The 23,613-nt window shown below is 48.5% G+C and overlaps 4 protein-coding genes across 7 annotated transcripts; 1 reads left to right on the top strand and 3 right to left on the bottom strand.

Moving 5' to 3' along the window:
• Positions 1 to 939: 939 nt before the first annotated feature.
• Positions 940 to 11,287, bottom strand: LOC123125552 (uncharacterized). Of its 3 annotated transcripts, none has more exons than XM_044546022.1 (9): positions 11,015 to 11,287; positions 10,594 to 10,664; positions 3,889 to 4,443; positions 2,662 to 3,379; positions 2,395 to 2,499; positions 2,120 to 2,272; positions 1,754 to 1,882; positions 1,468 to 1,631; positions 940 to 1,382 (listed from the first exon to the last, which is right to left on the bottom strand). In XM_044546022.1, the coding sequence occupies exons 3-9, from the start codon at positions 4,408 to 4,410 to the stop codon at positions 1,086 to 1,088; spliced, it is 2,088 nt and encodes a 695-aa protein (XP_044401957.1). In that variant the 5' UTR covers positions 4,411 to 4,443; positions 10,594 to 10,664; positions 11,015 to 11,287; the 3' UTR covers positions 940 to 1,085. The 3 variants fall into 3 exon arrangements, with proteins under 3 accessions (XP_044401957.1, XP_044401958.1, XP_044401959.1); XM_044546023.1 differs by having other exon boundaries at positions 10,594 to 10,740; positions 11,015 to 11,281; XM_044546024.1 differs by lacking the exons at positions 10,594 to 10,664; positions 11,015 to 11,287 and adding an exon at positions 5,565 to 5,689.
• A 5,838-nt stretch (positions 11,288 to 17,125) lies between these two features.
• LOC123122825 (uncharacterized) lies at positions 17,126 to 18,022 on the bottom strand. Its single transcript, XM_044543180.1, has 2 exons — positions 17,861 to 18,022; positions 17,126 to 17,772 (listed from the first exon to the last, which is right to left on the bottom strand). The coding sequence occupies exons 1-2, from the start codon at positions 17,969 to 17,971 to the stop codon at positions 17,332 to 17,334; spliced, it is 552 nt and encodes a 183-aa protein (XP_044399115.1). The 5' UTR covers positions 17,972 to 18,022; the 3' UTR covers positions 17,126 to 17,331.
• LOC123122824 (probable NAD(P)H dehydrogenase (quinone) FQR1-like 1) lies at positions 18,006 to 19,386 on the top strand. The gene is made up of 2 exons (XM_044543179.1): positions 18,006 to 18,865; positions 18,976 to 19,386. The coding sequence occupies exons 1-2, from the start codon at positions 18,288 to 18,290 to the stop codon at positions 19,211 to 19,213; spliced, it is 816 nt and encodes a 271-aa protein (XP_044399114.1). The 5' UTR covers positions 18,006 to 18,287; the 3' UTR covers positions 19,214 to 19,386.
• Positions 19,387 to 19,614: 228 nt separating this feature from the next.
• On the bottom strand, positions 19,615 to 23,218 carry LOC123122823 (SRSF protein kinase 1). 2 transcript variants are annotated; one of them, XM_044543177.1, is made up of 4 exons: positions 22,780 to 23,218; positions 21,576 to 22,493; positions 20,411 to 20,461; positions 19,615 to 20,321 (listed from the first exon to the last, which is right to left on the bottom strand). In XM_044543177.1, the coding sequence occupies exons 1-4, from the start codon at positions 23,050 to 23,052 to the stop codon at positions 19,872 to 19,874; spliced, it is 1,692 nt and encodes a 563-aa protein (XP_044399112.1). In that variant the 5' UTR covers positions 23,053 to 23,218; the 3' UTR covers positions 19,615 to 19,871. The 2 variants fall into 2 exon arrangements, with proteins under 2 accessions (XP_044399112.1, XP_044399113.1); XM_044543178.1 differs by having other exon boundaries at positions 20,411 to 20,458; positions 22,780 to 23,217.
• Between the last annotated feature and the right edge of the window lie 395 nt (positions 23,219 to 23,613).

Here is a 23,613-nt window from a genome sequence, read left to right as displayed (position 1 = left end):
AGGAATATATAAATAGAGAGTGGCTACATGCATATTTTGTGTTGTAGGCTAGCTAGCTACTTGCATTGCTTATCTGTATACATCCATCTAGCTAGGAAAACGGTTTTGACACCCTGTCTGATGTATCCACTAGCAGACCTCCATGTGCTCCCCTTTTTTATCCTTTACAGCATTTGCCAAAAAATACATTATTTTTTCTTGAAGAGATTTACAAATTCGATCATTCCGTTGTGCAAATTCAGTAAACCATGAAACATGCACATACGGCTTTCATATATTAATGGATGATTCAAATTTGCACCTTGTCTTGAGATAAGAAATGTATGGCCTAAGAACTAGCTAGCAACCTATGGACTATCATTGCAGAAGAGGTAGCATTACAATAATTGCCAATATTTTAATAAAACTGAATACAACATTAGGAATATAATAAGCGTCTAAGAGGCCCACAAAATCAGAAGAAGCATAAGTCAATCTTCTCAACTTGCTGAAACCTCTAGTTACATCCCACAAGTTGATCTATGCTGAACTAAAAAGTTCACGAAGAACTAGGAACATGGATACACCATTTCTTGTGGTGGGAAGCAGTAAAAAAGCAAGATGCACCATGGATTAAGTATAGAATCCTAAGCCGATTGAGAACCATAATGGTGGGAATGGGCTAAAGATTCAATTGCGCTAACATAGATCTGATAAACAGAACGTAGGCTTACCAAGCGTAGTGAAACAATTGAGATCTGGATGGATCTTCAAAGTTCAGACGACCTCGCCAAGGGGGCTTCGATTTAAACAAGAGGACAAGATAAGAAATCCATCCGATTCAAATGGTTGGTTGTGGCGGCAGCGGCTCGAGCGATTTTGCAGGATTTTCGGGTTATATATAAAGGGAATTCGGCAACGGGAAACCTTAGGTTATGAAGGGGATTGGGACATGGAGAAGAAAGGAAAGTATACATGCTTACCTTTTCCTTAATCCGGTAATCAGCCGCAACAACAAACACATAATTCTTAATGTTATGTTTTAACAACGACATGATGGAAAGGTTCATCAACGACACTAGATCAAAACGCCTATGAACGGATTATCACTCGTTTGTGCGAGGTTTTGGGGCAAGGATGCAAGGGGTGATCATCAGCACGACCTTCTGGACGTGCAACTTGATGTTGTATTCCTGGTCCAGGAGCTCGAACACGCACACGTCCCACTTCTCCAAGTTGTTCTCCATGGCGAGCGCCCCCCACCCGGCGCTGAACGCCGCGCGGGGACACTCACCGCCGGTGTACTCGTACCACACCTTCCACGGCTTCGCCTGCGGGTCCCACAGCGTCATCTTCCTACTCTCTTTGGGGAGGAATGTTTTCACGAACTTGTCCGGGATGATCTGCCGAGGTCAAACACGATCAGTCAGTGAGCAATGCAGTTTTTGAATATGTGTATCGAGAGAAGAAATTGAATTGATCAATTACCATGAAGTATGAGGCATAGACATCGTTGTGCTTCATTGCCTTGACGGTGAAGGGCCTCTCGGATTTGAACCTCTGCGCCCTCTCCATGGCATATTCCTTCTCCCTTTGAGTTACTGGACGCCTCTGCGACGTTAATCCCGACCTTCTCATAACCTTGATGAGAACTAGTATAAAAAGATGCAGACTATCAGGCTAGTTCAATTCAATTTTGTTCTAATTAGTACTAGCAGTGTAATAAAAGGGCGCGCTTACAAGAAGGAAGGAAGAAAGAAAGAAAGAGATTTACCTCTGCCAGGTTGGTTTTCACCATTGCTCTTGTTGAACATCGGGAATTGATTCTGCTTACTAAGCCTTTTACCAAAAGAGTTGTGCCACATGGTTAAGTCCGTGCACACGGATTCTGGTGCGAATACACCTGTATGAACTATATGTGGGTAAGGTTCATTAGCTCGATGACAAGAGCATATAGATAGGAACCAGTTTAGTTTACAGTATAAGACCAGTGCTATGTTGCTAGCAGAGAATATAAATAGCTCGATGACACAACATCTAAGCCATCTCAACCAATGTGTGTGTGTGCGTGTGCGTGTGCGTGTGCGTGCGTGTGTGTGTATGTGAACAAGTACTACTCATTTTGAAATTGATTCCTTACCTGCCAAATTGTCACTTGATATTGTTTCTTCTGAAGCTTTTTTGAGGGGAAGTCTTTTAGATGCTGAAGTAGAAGGCCTGGTATAAACAACTAAAGGACCAACAGAGCTTTTACCCTCGGCCTTGGACTCCTTGGATGGACGACTGTCCAACTCTGCTTACAATGGATGTGCACACAGGTTAGCTAGATAAGCCTATGAATCATGTGACAGCATTTAGCCATCACGATATATAGTTAATTTGAAATCAATCCATCTAATGGTTATCCTGAATTACCTGCAAAATTGTCACTTGATGTTGCCGCCTTAGAAGGTGAATCACTAGATGGAGACCTTATCACCTCAGCCTTGGACTCCTTGGGTGGACGATGCTCCGATTCTTCTACAGTTTGATATGCACATAGACAAAGGTTAGCTCAATAACAAGAGTATAAGAATCATTTTACAAAATGAAGCCATCTCATCCCAATATACACGTAAAAAGTACTACACGTACTAATTATTTTGAAATCAATCGATCGATCAGAGGGTTTTTCTTAATTACCTGCCAAACTGTCGCTTGATGCTGCTCCCTCAGAAGCTAGATCACCAGATGGACCTTCAGAGTTCTTCCTCTCCACAGGCTTGGACTTCTTGGATCGGTCCACTTCTGCCATGATATCATCAACCTTCCTAAACCTAGCCCTCTTCCCAAGCACAAAACCATCGTCGGTCTTGCGTAGATCCCCCTGCTGTTGTTGCGCTGGTTCCAATGCATCGTCGCTGCACATGCGACATTCACTGTCTTCCTTATTCTCCGGAGTTTCTGATAATGCGTCTTCAACTTCCTCTACCTCTTCATCTTCTGAAGCATCTTCTTCTAAAGCTTCATTTTGTGGTGTACCATCTGCACTGGTGCCAGTGTGAACGTCTTCTCCTTGAAGGACAGTACCATCTACATTGGTGCTCATGAGACCTTTCTCTTCCTCTCCAGCCACGTCGACGTCCTTGCGCTGCGGCTGCGCGAGAAATGCATAGGGAGCCTCGCAGGACGATGGCAAGAAAACAGTCACTGAGAACTGTGACTGCCCGTCGTAACGGAATACCAACAGGTATCCATACCCGATGCGATTGTCAGAGAGGAACTCCTTCCATCCACGCGCAAAGCGTAGCTCCCCGGAGATTTTAGCCAGCTCTACGGGCCATTTATTCCCGCTTGGACCTCTCAGGGAAACCATTCTTGTACAATCTTCCAAGTATTTGTGGAACCCTACTGGAATGGTCTGCAACATATGTCATCGTACAAATTAATTAGTAATGGCTGAACACGTAGAGCACAACCCAAACATGCATATATGGCATTTAACCTTGCCTTCCTATAGTGCAACCCCAGCTATCAGTCACTACTCAATTGGCATTATATTTTGTGGAAATATTACATATGTCTCTTTTATTTACGATCTACATTTTTTGTAAATACAAAAAATATCAACTTTAATGAAGTAGTTTATATTTTGGATATGTTATCTCTTTTATCCTTCTCAAAGGCAGAAAACATTGTATACTCCATGTTTCAAACATATCAATCACAAATTGAACAAAGAATCTATTGGGTGAAATAGATTATATATGTACAATTTTAACTATCAAATTAGAGAGCACCATTCCTAAAAGTGAATCGTAATGGAAAAGATAACCTTCACAACAATCATGCAAAAATATGGTAGGTAAAAATGGAACAACTAAAATGAGTTAGTCCCTTTCTTTGTTTATATGAATCAAGAAAACCTACCACGTGTTCCTTAAATGAATAGGATATGAGCGCCCTAAAGAAGTGAGGGCAATTTTTTTTGTCATTCTGGTCCTTCTCATCCCTTTCCTTCGAATCCTCTTCCTCTTTATCATTTTCCTTCCTTCCCTTCTGCTTATTTATCTCCTTTTGTTCCTCTACTTTCTCTTTCTCAATTTCTTGCTGCCCTTGTTCTTCTTTCTCATTCTCATTCTCCTCCTTCCTTTCCCTATGTGACTTCACCTTCTTCTCATTTTCCTTTCTTTTCCTCCGATCCTCCCTCTCCTTCTCCTCATCATCCTTTTTATCAACAACTCTCGTTTTCTTCTCTTTCTCCTCCCTGTTCTTATCCATCTTCCTCTTCGAGGAATTTTGCTTCTCCTCTGCTTTCTTACCACCTTCAGCTTTATTTTGCTTCCTTTTCTCTTTTGTACTAAGATTTTCATCTTCCTCTTCTTTTACCTTAACATTTTGCTTATTATCTACCATGCCCATAGTGTTATACTGTTTTTTATGATGTACCATGGTTGCACCTTCACTTATGGCAGGTACTTCTCTCTGCAATACAATAGGAGATATATGATACATTAGCGTAATACTTTTGCAATGGTAATAATAGCATATAATACCACACAAGTTCCACTCGAGATATGAATCTACATATGGAACGCTTTCCAAGTTTGGATTTTTGTTCCGACTATTCAATGATTATCCAAACTGCATTAGTTATTTTCAAGAACACTCCTATAGAGTCCTTTTATTACAGATCTAACAGCCAACATAAATATTATTTCCATATAAGCTCTTCATCAGGGAATAAAATAGAACACTATTTATCCCATATTTATATACAAATATTGGTCACACAAGTACACATCATACATGAATGCTACGAATATATATAGAGTGGCCGCATGCATAATATTTTGGCAAGGCACACATGCACATTTCTATATATTCATCTACCAGGCAATCCGGTTTTGATACCTTATCCAATCTATCCACTAATAGACCTTCATGTGCTCCCCATGCTTATCCTTCTAGAGAATTTGCCAAACAAACATTATTTTGTCTTGATGAGATTTAAAAATTCGATGATTCCATTATCAAAATTTAGTAAACCAAGAAACATGCACATATTGTGTATATTAGCATCCTTGTCTTAAGACAAGAAAGGTATGGCATAACTAGCAACCCAGTGGTTATCACAAGAGAAAAGGTAGCATTATACTAATATGCAATATTTTAATAAATTAAATTTAATATTATGAATATAAAAATTTATTTTTCCTAGTGGCCTAGTGGAGTTCTTTCTTCCATATATATAGGGCATTAGATCATTCTTCAAACATGGCCAAATTTCCAATGCGAGGATGACAACACCAACAACATTATTGTGTGTTTCACAAGAATTTATACCCCCCCCCCCACACACACACAAAGTGAGAAGACGGGGATACATCAATCTTATCAAGAAAACCTCTAGTTATATCCCACATGGATCTATGCACAACTAAAACATTTAGAAACTATGAACATGGATACATCCGTCCTTGTGTTGGGAAGAACAAAAGCATGATGCATACTGGATTTATAGAATATTAGGGCGAGACATAATCATACCAATGGGACAAAGATCTAACTGCGCTAGCATAGATCGGATATACCGTAGGGCTTACCAAGCCTCGTGAATCAATTTAAATCTTGATAGATCTGAATATCAGACCACTCCAAGGGGCATTCGACTCAACGGAGAAGACGAGAGAAGAAATTTAGATGAAGGCCCGCATGGTTGGTTGCGGCGGCGGCGGCTCGATGGACTTTGCAAGGCTTGGGGGTTATAAAGGGGTCAGAAAGGGGAAACCCTAGGTTTTGAAAGGGGTGGAACTTGGGAGAAGAAAGGAAAGTCCATTTTTATTTTTTCAGGCCCATCATCATCAGATGACAATATCAAATCTCGATAGGCCCAATTCCAGGCCCACCAGTTTTTCTTTCACATGTCAATGGTAACACTTCTACTGAGGGTCTATTTTAGGCCCGTTGGTTGAGGGTGTTCCGTAGAGGATCAATCTATAGTTTTTTTTTTCAAAATCATAAGGCCAAATAAGTTGATTTACATTCATCTAGTACGTATTTTCAATTTTGAAAATTGGTTGCTAAACTTACTTGTATTTTAAAAAGCAAACTTAATTTTATGACATTTTACTAAATATGTTTGGATATGGCACCGTGTTCTCCAGTAGAAACTACAGAACATCGATCGAACAAATAGACATTTTGTTGTATTTCCCCATCGGATTTTTTTATTCATGCGTAAACAAGGAGATCCATGAGAGTTTTTCTTCATATAATCAATATTGTGATAGGAAAATGTTTGTGGCCGGCGCGCCGGCTGAAAACTCAGTCGGTCACATGCGGGCCGGGGATCGAGGAGTGTAGGCCGCATGCCATCTGCTGTCACGCGGCCCCCGCATCGCTTTTATCCAGCCTTATCCTCCCTCTCGACTGTGTGGTCCACTCATTTCCCTCCCTCCTCTCGCCAGTAGCCCTCCCTCTCCGCCATCGATCCACCAACACGCAACAGCTCACCGGCCATGGCGCCGCACCACCCCCACGTTTCCCTATGTGCTGCAAAGGTCACCGTTGCCGGCAGGCAAGGTCTTCGACGCCCGGACTACAGGATGGCCTCTGGGACGATGAGCTACGTCAACGGCACACGACGGACATAGGAACGGCATGCCGCCTACCGTGCACCAACACATAGCATGTCGTCTTCCTCAGTCGCGGACGCCGTGCACTCCGACGGGGGTCATGCTAGATGGCGAACAATATATGGGAGGAGGGTTGTGACTGCAGCGGGGGCGTGCTGCAACCGGCAACTGAGGAGCTGGAACCGGCGGCGAGCATGCTGCAACCGGTGGCGAAAAAAGCTACGAGGGGTGTGACGTGCGACGACGCGGCTAAAATGCTGGAACCGGCGAACCGAGGTGCTACAACCGGTGTCGACAAGAGATGCGACATGCGTGCGACGGTCGACGACGCGGCGAGATTTGTGCTAGAACCAGCCAATTTTTGTGCTACAACGGTTATTGCGGCTAGCTGGAATCGTGCACGTGGGATGCTGCAATGGTCATCGCGGTGACCAGGGCTTGCTGGATTTTTGCTACAACGGTCACCACAGCCAGCTGGAACCGTGCACGCGGGATGCTGCAACGGTCACCACGGTGACCACGGCTCGCTAGATTTTTGTTACAATAGTCACCACGGCTAGCTGGAACCGTGCACGCGGGGTGCTGCCAACAGTGACCACGGCGAGTACGATATGCTGGAGAGCAGCAATGGCAACGCGGCGACACTGAAGAGCTGCAATGGCGATGACGGGGGCGCCTTAGTGGCAACAATGGCGACGGTGGCGAGCTGGTGGTTGCTGAAACCAGCAATCAACGGTGCTACTTCGTGCACGGCATTCTGCTGCAACCGGCCATGACATCTCACCGGCAGCCGCGACATCTTTCTGGCGGCCACGAGCTTTTTTGGCGCGACGAGATTTTTGCTGGAACCGGCATCCTCGTTTGCTACAACCGGGCACAAAATTTGCTGCCACCGGCCACGACAGCCCCAGGTGACATCTTCGCCGGAGCTCAACGACCAATGGGACCCGTCGACGGGGACACGCCGGAGGTGAGCAAGGTGGACCTTTTTTCCTCACACGAGATGTGTCAAGGACGACCGCGGTGTTGGTTGACTTTTTCTATTGTTTCTCTGCGGGTGAGAGGTGAACGAAGACGAAGATTAGGCTCTAATCAAATGGTCGTTAGCAGCATATCGGACGGCTACGGGCCGACCGGCCCAAATTTGGGCTGGTGCGCTGGCGCAGAGTATTGCCCGCACCGTACAATACACTTTTCTATGAAAGTGTTTTGTTTTATAGTGTTGCCGAAAGGTTACATTGGTAATGATATTACCTCTTTCAAATAGGGCTGGACCAGCAGATTCTTTCTATCATGTTCGTCTGCGCTGGAGGCGGAGATGGCAGCGTGTAAGAAGGGGGGTTAGTCTCGCTAAGGATTGGTCTGACAATCCGCTAATTATTGAGACTGATAGTCTCCAAGCTGTGCATTTTCTCCACGAGGATGGACTTAATCGGTCACCGGTGGCAACACTTGTAGAGGAGACGAAGAGGAGTCTTAATGAAGGATGTGAACATCAAATCATGCATGTCAAACGTGGAAGCTACATGACACAATATGGCCGCACCTCTCGCCATACTGCCGTATGGTTGGACTCTGGTCCTGATGACTTATGTAATCTCTGTCAAAACGAGTATAACTCCATGATTTAATCAATATAATCTCGTTTGACTCGCAAAAAAAGGGGCTGGATCAAAAGCTTGTAGCTTGCAAGCTTGATGAGCGCTCGATAGTTTAGCTCGTTAAACTCGTTAGTAATAACACAACACATATTTTCATTTTACGTGACAAAATTTTCATAGCACCTCAGCCCATTTATTCAATCTAATCTATATAGAAGGCAACAAACTAGTGAAGTTTTTTTTTGTACTCACCATCTTCCTTCTTAAAAACCACATCTACACACTCATCATGTAGATAGTAACACATCAAAATATGTTAGCGAGCGCTCGCGGGTGCTCACGAGCTTCAAATGAACCGTGCCGAGTAGGGTTTTCTGCTCGTTAATCTTAACAAGCTTAACAAGCCGACCCTTAACAAGCACAAGCTTAACGAGTCGAGCAGCTCGTTAATCCACCCCTATATGATGACAAATGGGTTTACTTAGGCCATAGGTTTTCACGCGCTTTTCTTGGTGGTGGTGTGAAATATATAATATTGCCTCACAAGAGAGATAACATGTAAAGATGAACATAATAGGTGTTGATCTTTTCTTCGCGGAAGAAAATAGTTGCTGAATTGCCTAGCTGATGATTTTCATGCCGTGCTGTCTTGTGATGTCTTTTTCCTTGTCAGGCACATTGTCATGTGTGTTGTACCATTTTACTTGTGTTGTCTTGGCCATTGTATCGTGGAACCACTCGTTTTTTAATAACTGAGCTCTGCATTACCTGGAAAGCCAAGCATTGGTTCGTTATTGTACTTGGGGTAGAGTTGTTGCTGACATTTATCTGCTGGGGTGAAGACACCAACCAAACTGGGATTCGCAGCAGATCAAGAATCATTCACTTCTGAAGGAACAACGAGAGAGAGAGAGAGAGTTTGGATTTGCCTAGAACACCAACCATAATTGGCACAGTTGTCACTATCATTGGTCTGAAGTTGGAGCCACCAAATTGCACTTCGCAAAGTGGATTAAGAATTCCAAAAATTAAGTGGATTGAGAATTAGTACAAAAGATGTATAGAAGACGGATTCCTTCCTCGTCGTGTAAATGTTCAACGAGGAGAGATCAGCTGGTTTCCAAGATGACAAAATGATGCATCGGTAAATGCAAAACTTAATAATATTTTTCTGCAATTTCATCAACTCAAAACTCTTGCTGCATTTCCTTAGTTTTTCCTGCGGTGCATTAAAGACTCTCCAGTGTTCAATCGCAAAGAAACGAAGACTCCTAGTGTTATTTCAAGAAAACAAAGACAGGATACTCATGCATTTTGCTCACTCTTAGGTTTAGAAACCCTACGAATCAAAGGAGCCCCTCGACCCTCTTGTGCTTCATTCGCTCTGGTTGTGGACCTGAATTTTCAAAGGTTTCCAGTTATGGCCGTTCGTTTGTGAAAAATAACGGCCGGAGTTGGTTTCTCAGGAGGACGCGTCCGCATTTAGCGGTGACGCCCGTCTGGTCGCGTCGGTCAGCGCCGCCCTCCCATCCGGTCACATCGCGTGGCTCAACGCCGACTATTGCGGCTTTGTGCCAGCAAGAATGTGGCGTGGGAAACGACGTATCCGTCGAAGAGAAAGCACATGAGAGGATTTTGGGCGAGTCCGGGGTGTCAGATGCGTGCGTGGCAGCGGTCCGGACGCCCGCAAAGCCACCCGGTTTGCTTTGTCACCAGTCCACGAACGGATGTAGGACAATGTTGGATTGGATGGCAAACACGCCCAGATCGCGCGGTCCGAACGGATGAGGAGGGTTTGAGGGTCAGTGTTAGAGATACCTTTAGTTATCATCAGATAATAAATATTGTACTCTTCCTTTATGGTTTCCAATCAGGTTTCTTATGAAAGGATTTTTATGAGGCAATAATAGTTATACCATATCGTTTTCTCATTATATTTTCTCCACCGAGTTTTAAAAGGAGTTTTCAATGGTATATCATGTTACTGTATTATTTGTTACATTTTTTCAGGGGTTTTTTGGGGGAGATTCTCAACATTATAAACAAATGATTCTTAGGATAGATGATGAGAGATAAGGTACTCAGACGCCCCCCCCCCCCCCCCCCCCCCCCCGCATCGCTCACGCGAGCGACCGGAGGGGAAACCCTAGCCGCCGGACCTCGGGTCCCCTCAGGGGCGGAGCCAGGATGAAAAATGAGAGGGGGCAGAGATATATATGTATTTTTTTCCAGAAACATCTGTCGAACTAATGGCTAAATAATTAAAAAAAACAACCACACAAGCATGCATATAGTGTGTTAGAAGCAAAATCACACACTTCCTTACAAGATAATGTCATCACACACGTAATTAATTAATTATGATAAGTTCATTGCAAAAGCAAAAGTAAACTAACCAGCTAAGGCACAATAACTTGACTATGCCGTTCCTTTTTGGTGGTACGTCCCTGATTTTCTAGCCTTCAAGCTGCAGGAAGATGAAACATGTTTGAATATAGAGAGCATATAAACATTGACAGATAAACATCTCTCCGTTAGCTTTCCTGTCAACACCAAATAGTTAACGTTAAATAAATTGAGACCGTGAAGGCAGGATATTACTATAGATTTCATTTTACTCCCATGTGCTCAAACTTATTCATATGGAATTATTAGGGGAACCAAGATTCAATCGACCTACTTACCAATTTGTATATTATAATTTATACACATGGATATTTGATACAGTTCACCACCTTTTTGACATGCATGGAAATCAGAATAAAATAATGATGGGGAAATTAGAAAGAAAAAAAGAGAGCTAAACGTAGGGCTTACCTTGATTGAGTAATTGATTAGTACGGCTTCTTCCTTGGGGATGGCAGGCCGGCCGGCCGGCCGGCGTGCGCAGTGCAGATCGAGGGTGATCGCTAGAGGGGCGAGGTGTATGTGCAGCGTAGAGCCGCAGGCGGCGGCGCGGCAAGGCGTCACGCGAGCACAGGCGACGATCACATCTGGAACTCCCGAAGACCTACTCCAGTACGTCTCTAGCAAATCGAGAATCACCTGATCGTTCTGGATGGGCCCCTGGGCCTATGACCTATCTAATTCTCATATCCGAGCTTTAAACATACAGCATGAATGTCTCAAAAAATAACATACAGCATGAAAAAAAAAGGAAAGCGGGGGCAAATACCTTGGGCTGAGTGGGGCAGCGCTGTATATTCTGGGTCTGGAGGATGGGGCGTCGACCCGTTGGAGCTGCCCAGCCCACCCGAGTTCGAGTCCCGGCTCGGATGCGTGGTGCTCGCGGAGTTTCTCTTATAGAAAAATGCCAATGAGGGTTAGCCCTTGGGTTGGTCTCATTTTTTTCTATATTCTGGGTCTGGTACACGTAAGCTGAAAAACACGAGTGCACCCCCCAACCTTGCACGTGGATTCGCCCCTGGGTCCCCTCCTTCCCTCCTCCTCGCCGCCGCCTGGTTGCGCTGATGGGCGAAGCCCAACGGCGTGCGCCGAGGTGGGGCTTTTTTCTCCTCGTGCTTAGGGGCGGCCGGCACGGACGACGGCCTCGAGTGGTGGCGTCGCGCTAGCGAGGGGCGTGGCGGCGCACGGTGGGCGCAGGCGGCGGGGTCGCGGGCGCTCGGCGGTGGCGTGGTGGGCTTCGTGGTGCGGGCGTGCTCGCGTCCGTGGAGGTGGTGCCGGCCTGGTCTGGGCTCCTCCAGATATGGGCGCTCCGGCGGCCGTGGACGGTGTGTGGTGCCTCGCCGGCGGGTCTCGTTGGGGATGGGCCGGTGGTGGCATGCTGGAGGCCCAGGTGGTGGCGCGCGGGCTGGCCATGACCAGTTCCAGCAGGATCTGACGCCGGCGGTTTGTCGTGCGGCTTGGCTCATGGCGTGCTCTTACCTTTGCTGCTGGGAAGCGGCGCCATGGTGGCGGAGCGAGCGTGCCGACCGGAACTTCAGATTTTTTCCGGTCGGTGGCGCGGGTTGGGGCATCAGCCTGGCGTGGTTGTTGCTCCGGTCGTGGGCGGCGGCGGCGAGATGCTCGGTCCTCTGCTTGGGGGCTTCCTTTCGCCGCGCCGGCATCATTACAGCTCGGCTGCGGCGGCGGCTGGATTTCCGGTGTCGGCTCGTTTGTAGGCGATCGATTCGACCTTCGATACCTGACCTCGGCGCCCGACGCTATCTTCGTCGATGGATTGGCCCTCCCCCAGTTGCGGTCCATCACTCGTCTCGCACCCCGGCTCCAGGACTGAGCTTGCGTCGCGCCCGGCAGTAGGACTAACCTTGTCTCGCGCCCGGCAGCAGGACCATGCTCGTCTCACGCCCAGCTGCAGGGCCGAGCTCGTCTTGCACCCGGTGCCGCAGGACAGGTCGGTGGAGGCCAGTTTTGGCCGGCCTATTGGGTCTCGACACTGGGGCCGCCCAAGGGTGCGCAAGTCGGGTCCTTTCCGCTAGTATCTTTGGTTGGGGTAGCAGCGGGTCTCGGGGTGAGATGGTGTCAAAGGTCTTGGATGCCGGACTGGCGCCCCTGGTGGTGGTTCCGCAGTGCTCATACGCAGAGCTCGTGGCTTGGTGCTGCCCAGTTGCCACGGCTGTGTGGGCGGCGTGGTAGCCGGGGTGTGGTGTTCGGTGGCGGTTAGTGGTGGCCGGGGTGAAAACCTCCTCCATCTTCGGACAGACCGATGGCGGCGAAGCTTGTTCCCTTTTTGAAGACGTCGTCGCGGCTCTCATTGTCCGTCGTGTTGCTTCAGGGAAAACTTGATCTTCGGATCGGGCGGCGGCGGCGCTCCGGTGTCGTCCCTTTTCTGAAGACGCCGCCTTGGAGTACATGGTTCGTCATATGCGACTTCACTTCTTATGTTTTAGGAGCGTGCGTTTGTACTAGATATTGTTGATCGTTGCTTTATACTATAAAATGGGGCGAAAGCGGTACAATATTGATACTTTTATAAGGTGTGTGATCCAAGGAATGTTTATAATAAATAGTCCAAATCAATGAGAATCAATCACTTATTAGTTTTTACTAATCACGGTATGCAGACACTCTTGGGTATTTTTTTGAATGTTGATTGTTGCTTTATACTATAAAATGGGGCGAAAGCAGTACAATATTGATACTTCTATAAGATGTGTGCTTCAAGGAATGTTTATAATAAATAGTCCAAATATATGAGAATCAATCACTTATTAGTTTTTACTAATGACGGTATGTAGACTACTCTTGGGTATTTTCTTAGGGAAATGATTGAAATCAACCGACCGATAAACTCGTTGCGTCCACCGCGTCCATCACCGTTTCATCTTTTTTTAATTGTGAAACTGGAGCATGCCACGTGTCTAACGAACCGTCCACACAAATCTTATCCTCCTGGAAGCCATCGTCTTCCTCTTTCTTTACTACCGGCGCTGCAAGCAGGCTGCACCACATGTACTGCTGGTGCTGCCGCCATGGCGACGGGAGATGTTGATGCTGCAATTGGAGATGCGCTGGTGGCCTCCTTTTGCGGGCGGGCACTGGTGTTGCCAGACCGGCCAGTGCTCACCTGTGTCGCCGCCGGCTACAAACGACGGGACCGCAACATCATCATTGTTGCGGGAATATGACGGTACGGCACTGCGACGCTTCTGCAACATAATCTCAGTTGTAAAAAAAATCCTGCAACAAGACCTTAGTTGCAAAAAAATCTGCAACAAGGCCTATATTGCAAAAGTGGAGCAAACCGCTCGGTCGCTCAATGCGCCAAATCTGATGGGTTGGGAGCCGGCGGATCTTTTAGAAAGATCCGTAGCCACGCGCTCTACCACTGAGCTAGGTCGGCTTTTCTTCCAAATAATCTCGATTTGTTCTGTAATTTCCGATTCCTAACAATCCTGCGCTGCCGCATCTAGTCTTTAGACTGTCCGTTCAAGAGACGCGTCTCAATCGTGAAGTATGTCGACGGGGATCGCCGGGGCACCGCCGCCGACGGAAAGAGAGTCCTGGTGGACATGTTTCTCACTCATCTCCGAGTCTCTCGGGATGACTTCGGTCTTCGAAACAATGAGGAATCGTTTTGACGATCTGCACGGGCCATCCTTCTTCACGAGAACAATGGCGATTCTTGGCGAGGCTTGCAATATTCATCGACCTAACGCAGGAGCAAAAGACGCAACAGACTCCCCTTTGCCACCCAGCTATGAGGATGATGTGACAGCCACTACTGATGGCAAAGAGCAAACGACGTGGCCGGCGGCTGCCGGCGACGCCGAAGACGACGACACTAAGCAACCCCTACCGCCGCCCCCGCCGCCGCCGCCTGAGAAAACCTACAGTGAAGATGACGTGGTCGACTTTCCCGAAGTCCTGCGTTTTTGCCGGCCTGGACCCTCGGTGGAGCTCCTGGCCGTGTACCCATACTTCCCCTTCGTCTCGTCGGCGACATTATCGTCTACGACTAGAACGGCGGCCAGTATGTCTACCACCAGAAAGAAGGAGAGCCTCTTCACAACATCGATCCCGACGGCAATCTGGTGCTCACGGGGCCATTCGTGACCATCTCAGGATTCGGCTCTGCTGTCATGAAAATCGAAATCCCTGGTATATTTGGGTACATATGTTTGATAGTCTAGAATTTATAATCCGTCTCCTACCTTATCTTTAGTAGAGGCGTCTTCCTCTTCAAGTCTTGTACTCAATATATATTCGCCCTCGACCGTCACGACGCTCCCGCTAGGACTGCGGGGGGATGTCAGTCCGTCGGCTGCTATTCTCTCCAGTCTGACCGTCCGCGTCGCTCCTGTTGTTCGCAACGCTGCCGCTACGACTGCGGGGGATGTTAAAGATATATTTGGGTTATATATGTTTGGTAGTCTAGGATTTGCAATACGTCTCCTACCTTATCTCTAGGGGAGGCGTCAAGTCTTGTATCTAATATATACTCGCCCTCGAGGCTCAATAATACATCCATCATATTCCGCAACAATCCCTCTCTCTCCCTTTTAACATCCCCGACACAATCGGACCTTGCTTTCCAGACACTGTCGACACGGTTGCGGACGACAAGTTTGAAGACTATCTTATCACAGTACACAATGGCCGCCGCCTCGTCGTGACGTTTGTGACAATGATGGAAGGCCTGGGGGTCGGTGTTCAGGTCAGCCTCCGCCTCTTTGGTGGCGGTGATGATGCATTTCACACCATCATCGTGCACGGTCAAATCACCGTGCATAACCGGATCTTCGGGGATGATAGCGTGCTGCTCTTCCTCCATCGGGAGGAGGAGAAGGTGCAGCTCACCCCCTCCGCTGGCGGCGATCGTGATCCTGAAGTAGATGCATTGTTACGGTGCCCATCAGTCCGCAACCGTTTTTTACAATTAAGGTGAGCTTGAATGTGACTAGTCCGAGCAACGAGGGGGCTAACATCGCCTTCGAAGGCGATGTCGAGTTCCCTCTTGACATGGCCCAACGTGTTCGGGCAATCCACACAGAGCACGGTGACGTTCAAGTCCGTATCTCGTACAATTAAAACATGGAGAAGTGGAAGCATGAAGGAAAAAAAAGTATTTCTGTGAGAATTCTCTTCGGGTTACACTACTGGGAATAAGAGTAAAATTTTGTCTTCCCTTGCGAGCTTTGCTTGTTTAACACGCTTTCTTTATGGTTGTTGTTAACTGCTGGGAGCTTTTCTGGTATTATGTGAAAGTCATTATCATGATATTAAAAATAATAACTATCGCTGATTTGTGTGCCAAAAAATAAATGTGTTTCCCCTACTCAGTTTTAGAAATCCTACGAACGGAAGGAGGCCCTCGTGCGCTTCATTCTCTATGTGTAGTGCCGCTGAATATTCAGCGTCTTCCAAGTATTATTGTGGAATCGTTCATTTCTGAAGAACAGCCAACTCTGCATTCAGGTAGAATACCAATCATTGGTTCGTCATCATAAGCAGTCCTGGACATTTATCTGATGCGGTTAAGACACCAAATTTTTAACTGCCTATCGGCAACACAGAAGATATAAGTATTATTTTTCATGAGGGCTTATGAATTTGCTAGGGCATAGTTTTTCACCTGCTTTGCTTGGTGGTGGTGTGTACCATACATACTGCCTCACACGGAAATAAGCAGTAGCAGTTGAAGTGTAACATGTGACGATGAACAAAATAGGTGTTGATCTTTTTTCGCGGAAGAAAATAGCTGTTGGTATGCTCAGCTGATGATTTTCATGCCGTGCTGTATTGTGAATTTCTCTGTTAGGCACATTGTCTATTCTACCATATAACTGAGATCTGCACTACTTGGAAGTTGGAAAGGTAATCATTGGTTCATTGCTGTGCTTGGGTAAGAGTTGTTGTTGACATTTATCTGATGGGGTGAAGACGCCAAATCGGACTTCGCAGAGCGGATTAAGAATCATTCACTTCTCAAGGAACAGCGAGACAGAGCTGGATTACGCCATTGGTTGGCTGGTTCATTATCATACTCGGGCACAGTTGTCACTGCCATTTATCTGAAGTTGGAGGCACCAAATTGCACTTCGCAAAGCGGATTAACAATTGCAAAAATTAAGTGGATTGAGAATTACACAAGACGGATTCCTCTTCCTCTTCCTCGCCATGACGCGTATGTTCAACGAGGATTGTGAGATCAGCTTGTTTCCAAGATGACAAAATGCATCGGTACATGCAGAACTGTACTTTGCTGCAGTTTCCTTTCATCCACTCAAAACCCCTGCTGCATTTCCTTGGTTTTTCCTGGGGTGTGTCGGACACGCTATGGTGTGTTTTATTGTGTGTTCTTTGGGGTGTGTTGGACACTCTAGTGTTGGTTCAAGGAAACATGACATAATAATACTCCTGCGTTATGATAGTTCGTTTCTCAAGAACAGAGAACTCTGCATTTTTTTAGCTACAATACCAATCGTTGATTGGTTCATCATCATACAGCCGTCGTTGACATTTATCTGAAGATGAGGGCGCCAAATTGGACTTTGCAATGCGGATTAAGAATCACTCAAGAAAATTGTACAGAAGACGAATTCCTTCGTCATGGCGTTGTTGTTGTTCCGAACGTGCAACGGGAATTGTTTGATCAGCTGGTGGTTTTTGATACAAGGTTCACAAGAACACAATTCCTCTCCCAAAGATGACAGAATGGATCGAAAATCCTGCTAAATGGACTGAGGAGGAGTGGAGGCGAGGATCATGTCGGGGATGGTCTCGAGCAGGTAGGTGAAGAGCCCGCCGAGCAGGAAGAGGAAGACGAAGGCGAGCCCGATCTTGGCGAGGTACAGGGAGGCGCCCTTCTTCCTCAGCAGTTCCCTCTCGCGAGCCCCCTTCCCCCCGTCTCCGGGCGGCGGCGCGTGGTGATGGGCGTCCGGCGCGTCCTGCTCGGTGACGGTCTGGAGGCGCCAGCCGCGGCCGTAGTCGGCGAGGGGCGCGGTGGGGCCGAAGCACACCGGCTCCTCGCCCTCCTTGGCCGCCTCCACGTGCAACGCCGCCGGGGCGCCGGGGGCCAGCTTGCGGTTCACCGCGTGCAGCGCGTACCGGGCGGTCGTCCCGGCCGCGAACCGCCGCACCTCGCCGGAGCTCCTGCAGGTCACCTCCAAGAACTGCAGGCCAATAATTGATCAGAGAGAATTCTACAGTAATCGGACAGGTATAATAGCTAGCTGGATGCTTGTGCTCTGAGCGGTTTACCGGCGGGGGAGGGGGGTTGCCGGCGCCGTCCTTGCGCGCCGTCCCGTCAGCTCGCCGCTCCGGCGCCGCCTCGTCGGGTCCCGGCGGCTTGCTGGCCTCCGGATTCGCCATGGCCGCGGGCGTGCAGGAGCAGAGGAAAGCAGGTAGTGGTTGACTTGTAAATTCACGTGGGTAGGTTGTTTATAGGTTCGGATCGGGCCGAGCGCGGCCCAGACCAAAACCGGGCCTCACACGATCCACTGGGCTTTCATGTGGATCCCACCTGCTGCTAGGGCCGCACGGGCCCAGCTCGCGGTGCGGTTACGACCCACCCGCACGGGCCGGCGGCCGCAGCGGTGTTCGTTGGCCGCGATCGCGCGCGCTGCTCCTACGTGTCGTGTCAGAGTGAAGCCGGTGACCGGCGTCGCTCCCCTCCCCGCCGGCAGCGATGGGCAAGGGCGGCGGCTGCGTGCCCAGCAAGAGCCAGCGCCCTCCACCCCCGCAGCGCCGCGACCGCACCTTCATCCCGGCCCCGGCCACTGCCGCACCAGAGCCGACCCCGACCACCGCCGCGCCGGAGCCGACCGCGACCACCGCCGCGCCGGAGCCGGCGCCAGCGCCGTCGCCACGCCAGGTCCGCATCTACGTCGTGTTCTACTCCATGTATGGCAACGTGCGGCGCCTGGCGCGGGCGGTGCAGCGCGGGGTGGGGTCCGTGCCGGGCGCGCGGGGGATCCTGCTCCGCGTGCCGGAGACCCTGCCGCGCGCCGTGCTGGCCCGGATGGGCGCGCTGGAGGCCGCCGCGGAGATGGACGCGGAGGGGATCCCCGTGGCGGACCCCGGCGGGCTCCCCGACGCCGACGGCTTCCTCTTCGGCTTCCCCGCGCGGTACGGCGCCATGGCCGCGCAGATGCAGGCCTTCTTCGACTCCACCGCGCCGCTCTGCCGCGGCCAGCGCCTCGCCGGCAAGCCCGCCGGCTTCTTCGTCAGCACCGGCACCCAGTGCGGCGGCCAGGAGACCACCGCGTAAGCCTTACTCTTTCAGGCCGCCCATCGCCGCCGCGAGATCGCGTGGTTTCGCCTCCGGCAAGCCGTAACCCTGTTCGTGGATTCGTGTCTCCTCTGTCTGTCTGCAGGTGGACGGCGATCACGCAGCTGGCGCACCAGGGCATGCTGTTCGTGCCCATCGGGTACACCTTCAGAGAGGGGATGTTCGAGATGGAGGAGCTCCGCGGGGGCTCGCCGTACGGCGCCGGGGTGTTCGCCGGCGACGGCTCCAGGCCGCCCAGCGAGCTGGAGCTGGCCCTCGCCGAGCACCACGGCAAGTACATGGCCACGCTGGTCAAGAGGATGGTGCACGGCGCCGATGCCTGATTCATCTACTAGCAGATTCTACCAAGAACCCTTTGCCGTGTCGCTGCTGCGTCGGGCAGCGTCGTTTTGTACATAAACAAACAGCATTGCTATTTAGCCTAGCCCCAGAATTCAGTTAAGCTTACTCTGCAAACGCATGGAGTGTGTTGAACTTTCATTAGTGAAGATATCATTTTGATTGACATCACCGGGTGTAGCCATTATATGCACAGCTCAAATTACCCAAAACACAATAAGGCACCTGAAATTATTCAATCTAGAAGCAAAATACGGCCAAATTGAAGTAACCGATAGTAAAAAGTACCTCAGGCCTGCCGGAAGACAGCCTCACAACCCACAGCACCTTTCACGGGGTTCACGCATAAAAACAAAGCTACTCCCTCACAAATGATCCGCCGCCGTACAATCCTAAGCAACTTAAAAAAAATGCAGATTCTGATAGTACAAAAGAATATGTCCGTGAAAAAGGTCAGGGGCCGCATCAACCCCAACAAATCTAACCCTGTTCGACCAACCTCATACAACATATGTCTGGCCTACTACTCTTTTCGCATGGGTAGATATCCTAAACACATCACAAACCTAACGAACACTCACTCATTTCCCACTCATGGAGCAGTCTTAACCGAATACCGAGCCTTGTAGACCGAAGGGCACCTCACTTCTTAGAAGGCGTACCATTTGCAATCTTTTGCTTGGAGCTTGCTTGGGGATCCTTCACTGTCTTGGATGAAGAAGCGCCATCTATGGCGATGTTCCCCAGCTCCGCTGCCATTGCATCTCTTTCATCGTCTTTCTCCTTGCCTTTGTTCTCTGGAGCACCATCAACTGGATTCTCAGCCGTGTCCGCCAGCGCTCTGGGCTGCCGTCGAAGGGGTCCAGCATCAAACCATGGGTGCTGAAGCAACTGTGCAGCTGTAGGACGCTTCTCGGGAACAAAATCAAGTATCGGGACGAGAAAGTCTGACATGGCAATGGCATCTATATCGCTGAACTCGTACTTCTCAACAAGCACCTTGCTGAGAGGCCAGAACCGCAAGCGACGGATGTGCCTCAAGTCCCCATAACGATTGAAGTAATCACGTGAATATCGGCCACCCAAGGCAATCTACAAAATGGAAATTCAATTTAGGATCTATCACAAAACTACGAATAATTATAGCATTTGATTAAAAAGGAAAATGCAAACACCCTTACCTTTCGAGGCATCATTCCAAGTAGCTCCATCATCAGCGCAAGGTGATCCTGCTTCAAGTGGGAATTGCTCAGAATGAACTCCAAAATGAGAGTAAAAATAGGCAATTTCACAATAAAAAAATTAGCATGTTTAGTCTACGCCTACTTTTAAAGTTATAATTTGCATATCGTGTTTCCAACTATGTTTCATGGTTGGCAATCATAAAGAGATTACTCAGCATACTTTTCAAAGAGAACTTCATAAATGAGATTCCAAATAATTTGAATAATATATATGTAGTGGAACTCAGCAGTTGAGTGCAGAAATGTGCAGCAGTCAATCAACTAAAACAAACAGCATAAAGGATTTAGTTTAAGCTCAACTCAAACAAATATAGTTTTCATCTTCTAACTGTCCATATAATAGTACAATATACCACAGCACAAAGAAGCCAAAGTAACTTTATTAAACATGTTGAAAATACCTTTAGCTTATCATGGTTAAATACCAAGATCCCAGTTCAGCCCACGGTGTGTAAAGTTAGCACAAATTCAAGAGGCAGTAGTATTTCACATAATTGTTTCCAGAAATTGCAAGAAGGAGCGAACGGTGACTATTTCATGATTAAAATAACAGCTTCATAACCAGATGGCTATTGACACCATAGCATTGTCTGCTATTTAGTTTATTACACTTCCATAAAGTGCAGCTGGGATAAATGGGTGTCTTAAAAAAACTAAGAAACCAAAATTACTAAGTAAAAAAACTGGGCCATGACTTGCGCACTCCCAGTAGCAACCAAACTGCATATACATCTTTCAATCCCAAGCCCAGCTATCACTAAAGGTTGGTGATGTTACACTTAACTAAAACCAGAAGAGATATATAATAGCATGACAATAACAATGCAAGTTTAACTGTAATTATTAAATTTTTGCAGCAAAAAGAACATGCTACAAGAGGCTTGGCTTTTCAAGTATAGCTTGGAGAAGTAAATGAAGGGTATGGAAGAAAAACTAGAGTGCTGGAATGTAGGTATCAGAGAGTCAGCTGTTGATTGCGATGACTACCTTTCTTAAGTTAAAATGGGGGATATCATTTACCAGGTGATACACAGGGCACAAATCCATAATGTTGAAAGTATGTTCTTAGTCGAAATCAAAGTGAGGAAATGAACAGAAATACCTCATCCCTGTCAAAGTTATCTCCACTATGCGGATCAAAGAGCACATCTCCTGAGGCAAGTTCAAAGCATATGCATGCAAAGGACCACAAGTCAGCAGATGTAGAGTACTTGGAGCCCAGAAGGACCTCAGGACATCTGTATTGCCTTGTTTGGATATCACTTGTGAACTGCTTGTACGTCCAACATGCATTTCCAAAGTCCACCAGCTTGCAGCTTAGTTCAGCTTCCATCGCCATCCTCTTCCTAGTCCCTTTGCTGCCCCGCCTATGTCCCCCTCCTCTCTTCCTGTCCCCATCCTCGCTAGGACTGCCCTCATTTGCTGTACTCAGATCTCCCTTATCATCCGATTCATCCGTGTCAACAGATGCCACTGCCCCATTGCCTTCTGAAGTTGAAGCAGCTACACGTTTGGCTTTCTTCCGGATCTTCTTCTTTTGGTTCCTGGTGAGGCCAGTACTTACTGATGGTGCAGCAGGTGCCCTTGGAGGTGGCTCGATGGCCCTTGCAGCAGGGGGCACCAGTGGCACACCTGACTTCCGGGGATCCTTCGAGGGGTCAATAGTGGACACGAGCAATATATTCTCAGGCTTCAGATCAGTGTGGATAATAGAAAGCTCGCGGTGGAGGTAGTCAAGGCCAATGAGCACATGCCGGCATATCTCCTTAACCATCGGAAGCGGAATCCCGCGATAGTCCGTGTACTTGATCAGGGTGAGCAAGTTATCACCAAGAAACTCAAACACCATGCAGACATGGCTCCCGTTGGGGCCTGAGTGCTTGAAGTGGTCAAGAAGCTTCACAACACAGCGGGAGTCTTCAGGGTCGCCATCGGCAATCTGCCTCAAGATCTTGATCTCATCCATGGCAGCCTCCGTGTAGTGCTGTGCGCTCTTCTGCACCTTGAGGGCCACATACCTCTGCACACATAACCAACAGATTCAGAAACACTGGACAGCAGCAGCCTGAACCAAGAGGAGTGAACTCGTGCAGGGTGATAGGATTGAGGGATAGAACAGTAATAATGATAAACGGACTTAGCATTTCTGCATATGCTCTGAGGCAAAAGAGCGAACAGTTGGTGGGCAGGCAAACCGCTGCATCCAGATCGATTTTTTTTTTCCTACATATCTTCCTCGCGAATCCTATAGGCAACGGAGTGATTCAACAGGGGATATCGAGGCGAAGGGGGTGGTCAGCACGTACGGAGTGGGCGGTGTCCCAGGCGAGCCAGACGGTGGAGAAGTGGCCCCAGCCGAGCTTGGACTGCACGACGTAGGCGCCCTGCTTGAAGGTGTCGCCGGGGCGGACGGCGTGGTAGCCGCCGCGGCGGTAGTCCTCCGTGCCCTCGTCCTCGGAGGTGTAGACGCTGCTGTCCCCGTCCCCGTCGGCGGCGGCCGCCGCCTCCGCCTCCTCCTCCGCGCGGCGCCGGCTCCCCGCCTCCTCCGCCCTGCGGCTCGCCGCCGGAGCCTCGGCCATCGCGGGCGAGGGCCGGATCTGGGCGCCGGGAGAGAGAGAGAGGCGGTGGCGCGCGGGGATTAGGGTTTCAGTCCCTTGTGCCGCGCCGCTTTCTGGTGGGGAGGCGGTGGCGCTCGTCCGTCTCGCTCTCCGCTGCTGGGCTGCCTCTCTCCCCCGCGACTGGACCGCCGTTTTATTTATTTTTCTGCGGGTGCGGGGACGACCCGATTAACCCACTAATTATAATCTACCTAAAAAATATCACTAATTAATCCTTGACTTATTGTTTAATTATATATTTTGAGAGGACAGACTAACTAATCTGTGGCCCCGGGGATTTTTTTTCTGAGAAACACATACATGGAGTACATTTGTGAAACTGAGCTGATAAATAGTACCTCCGATAGAGACACCACAGGCATCTTGCCATCGACAGCCGACTGACGGAATATTTCACCTTTATGAGATACGCATGTGTCAAATTTGAATGTGATCTCTGATGGACTAGGAGGACTAGGGGTATAACCGCCCTCCTAAGCCTTCAATTGCTTTAGGTGAGAGATCGAACCTTCACTTATTTTT

The sequence above is a fragment of the Triticum aestivum genome, chromosome 5D (genome assembly GCF_018294505.1).
Source record: "Triticum aestivum cultivar Chinese Spring chromosome 5D, IWGSC CS RefSeq v2.1, whole genome shotgun sequence".
Taxonomy (NCBI): Eukaryota; Viridiplantae; Streptophyta; class Magnoliopsida; order Poales; family Poaceae; genus Triticum; species Triticum aestivum.
Note: the sequence above shows the minus strand (reverse complement) of the source record. Positions and strands in the feature narration are given on the sequence as shown.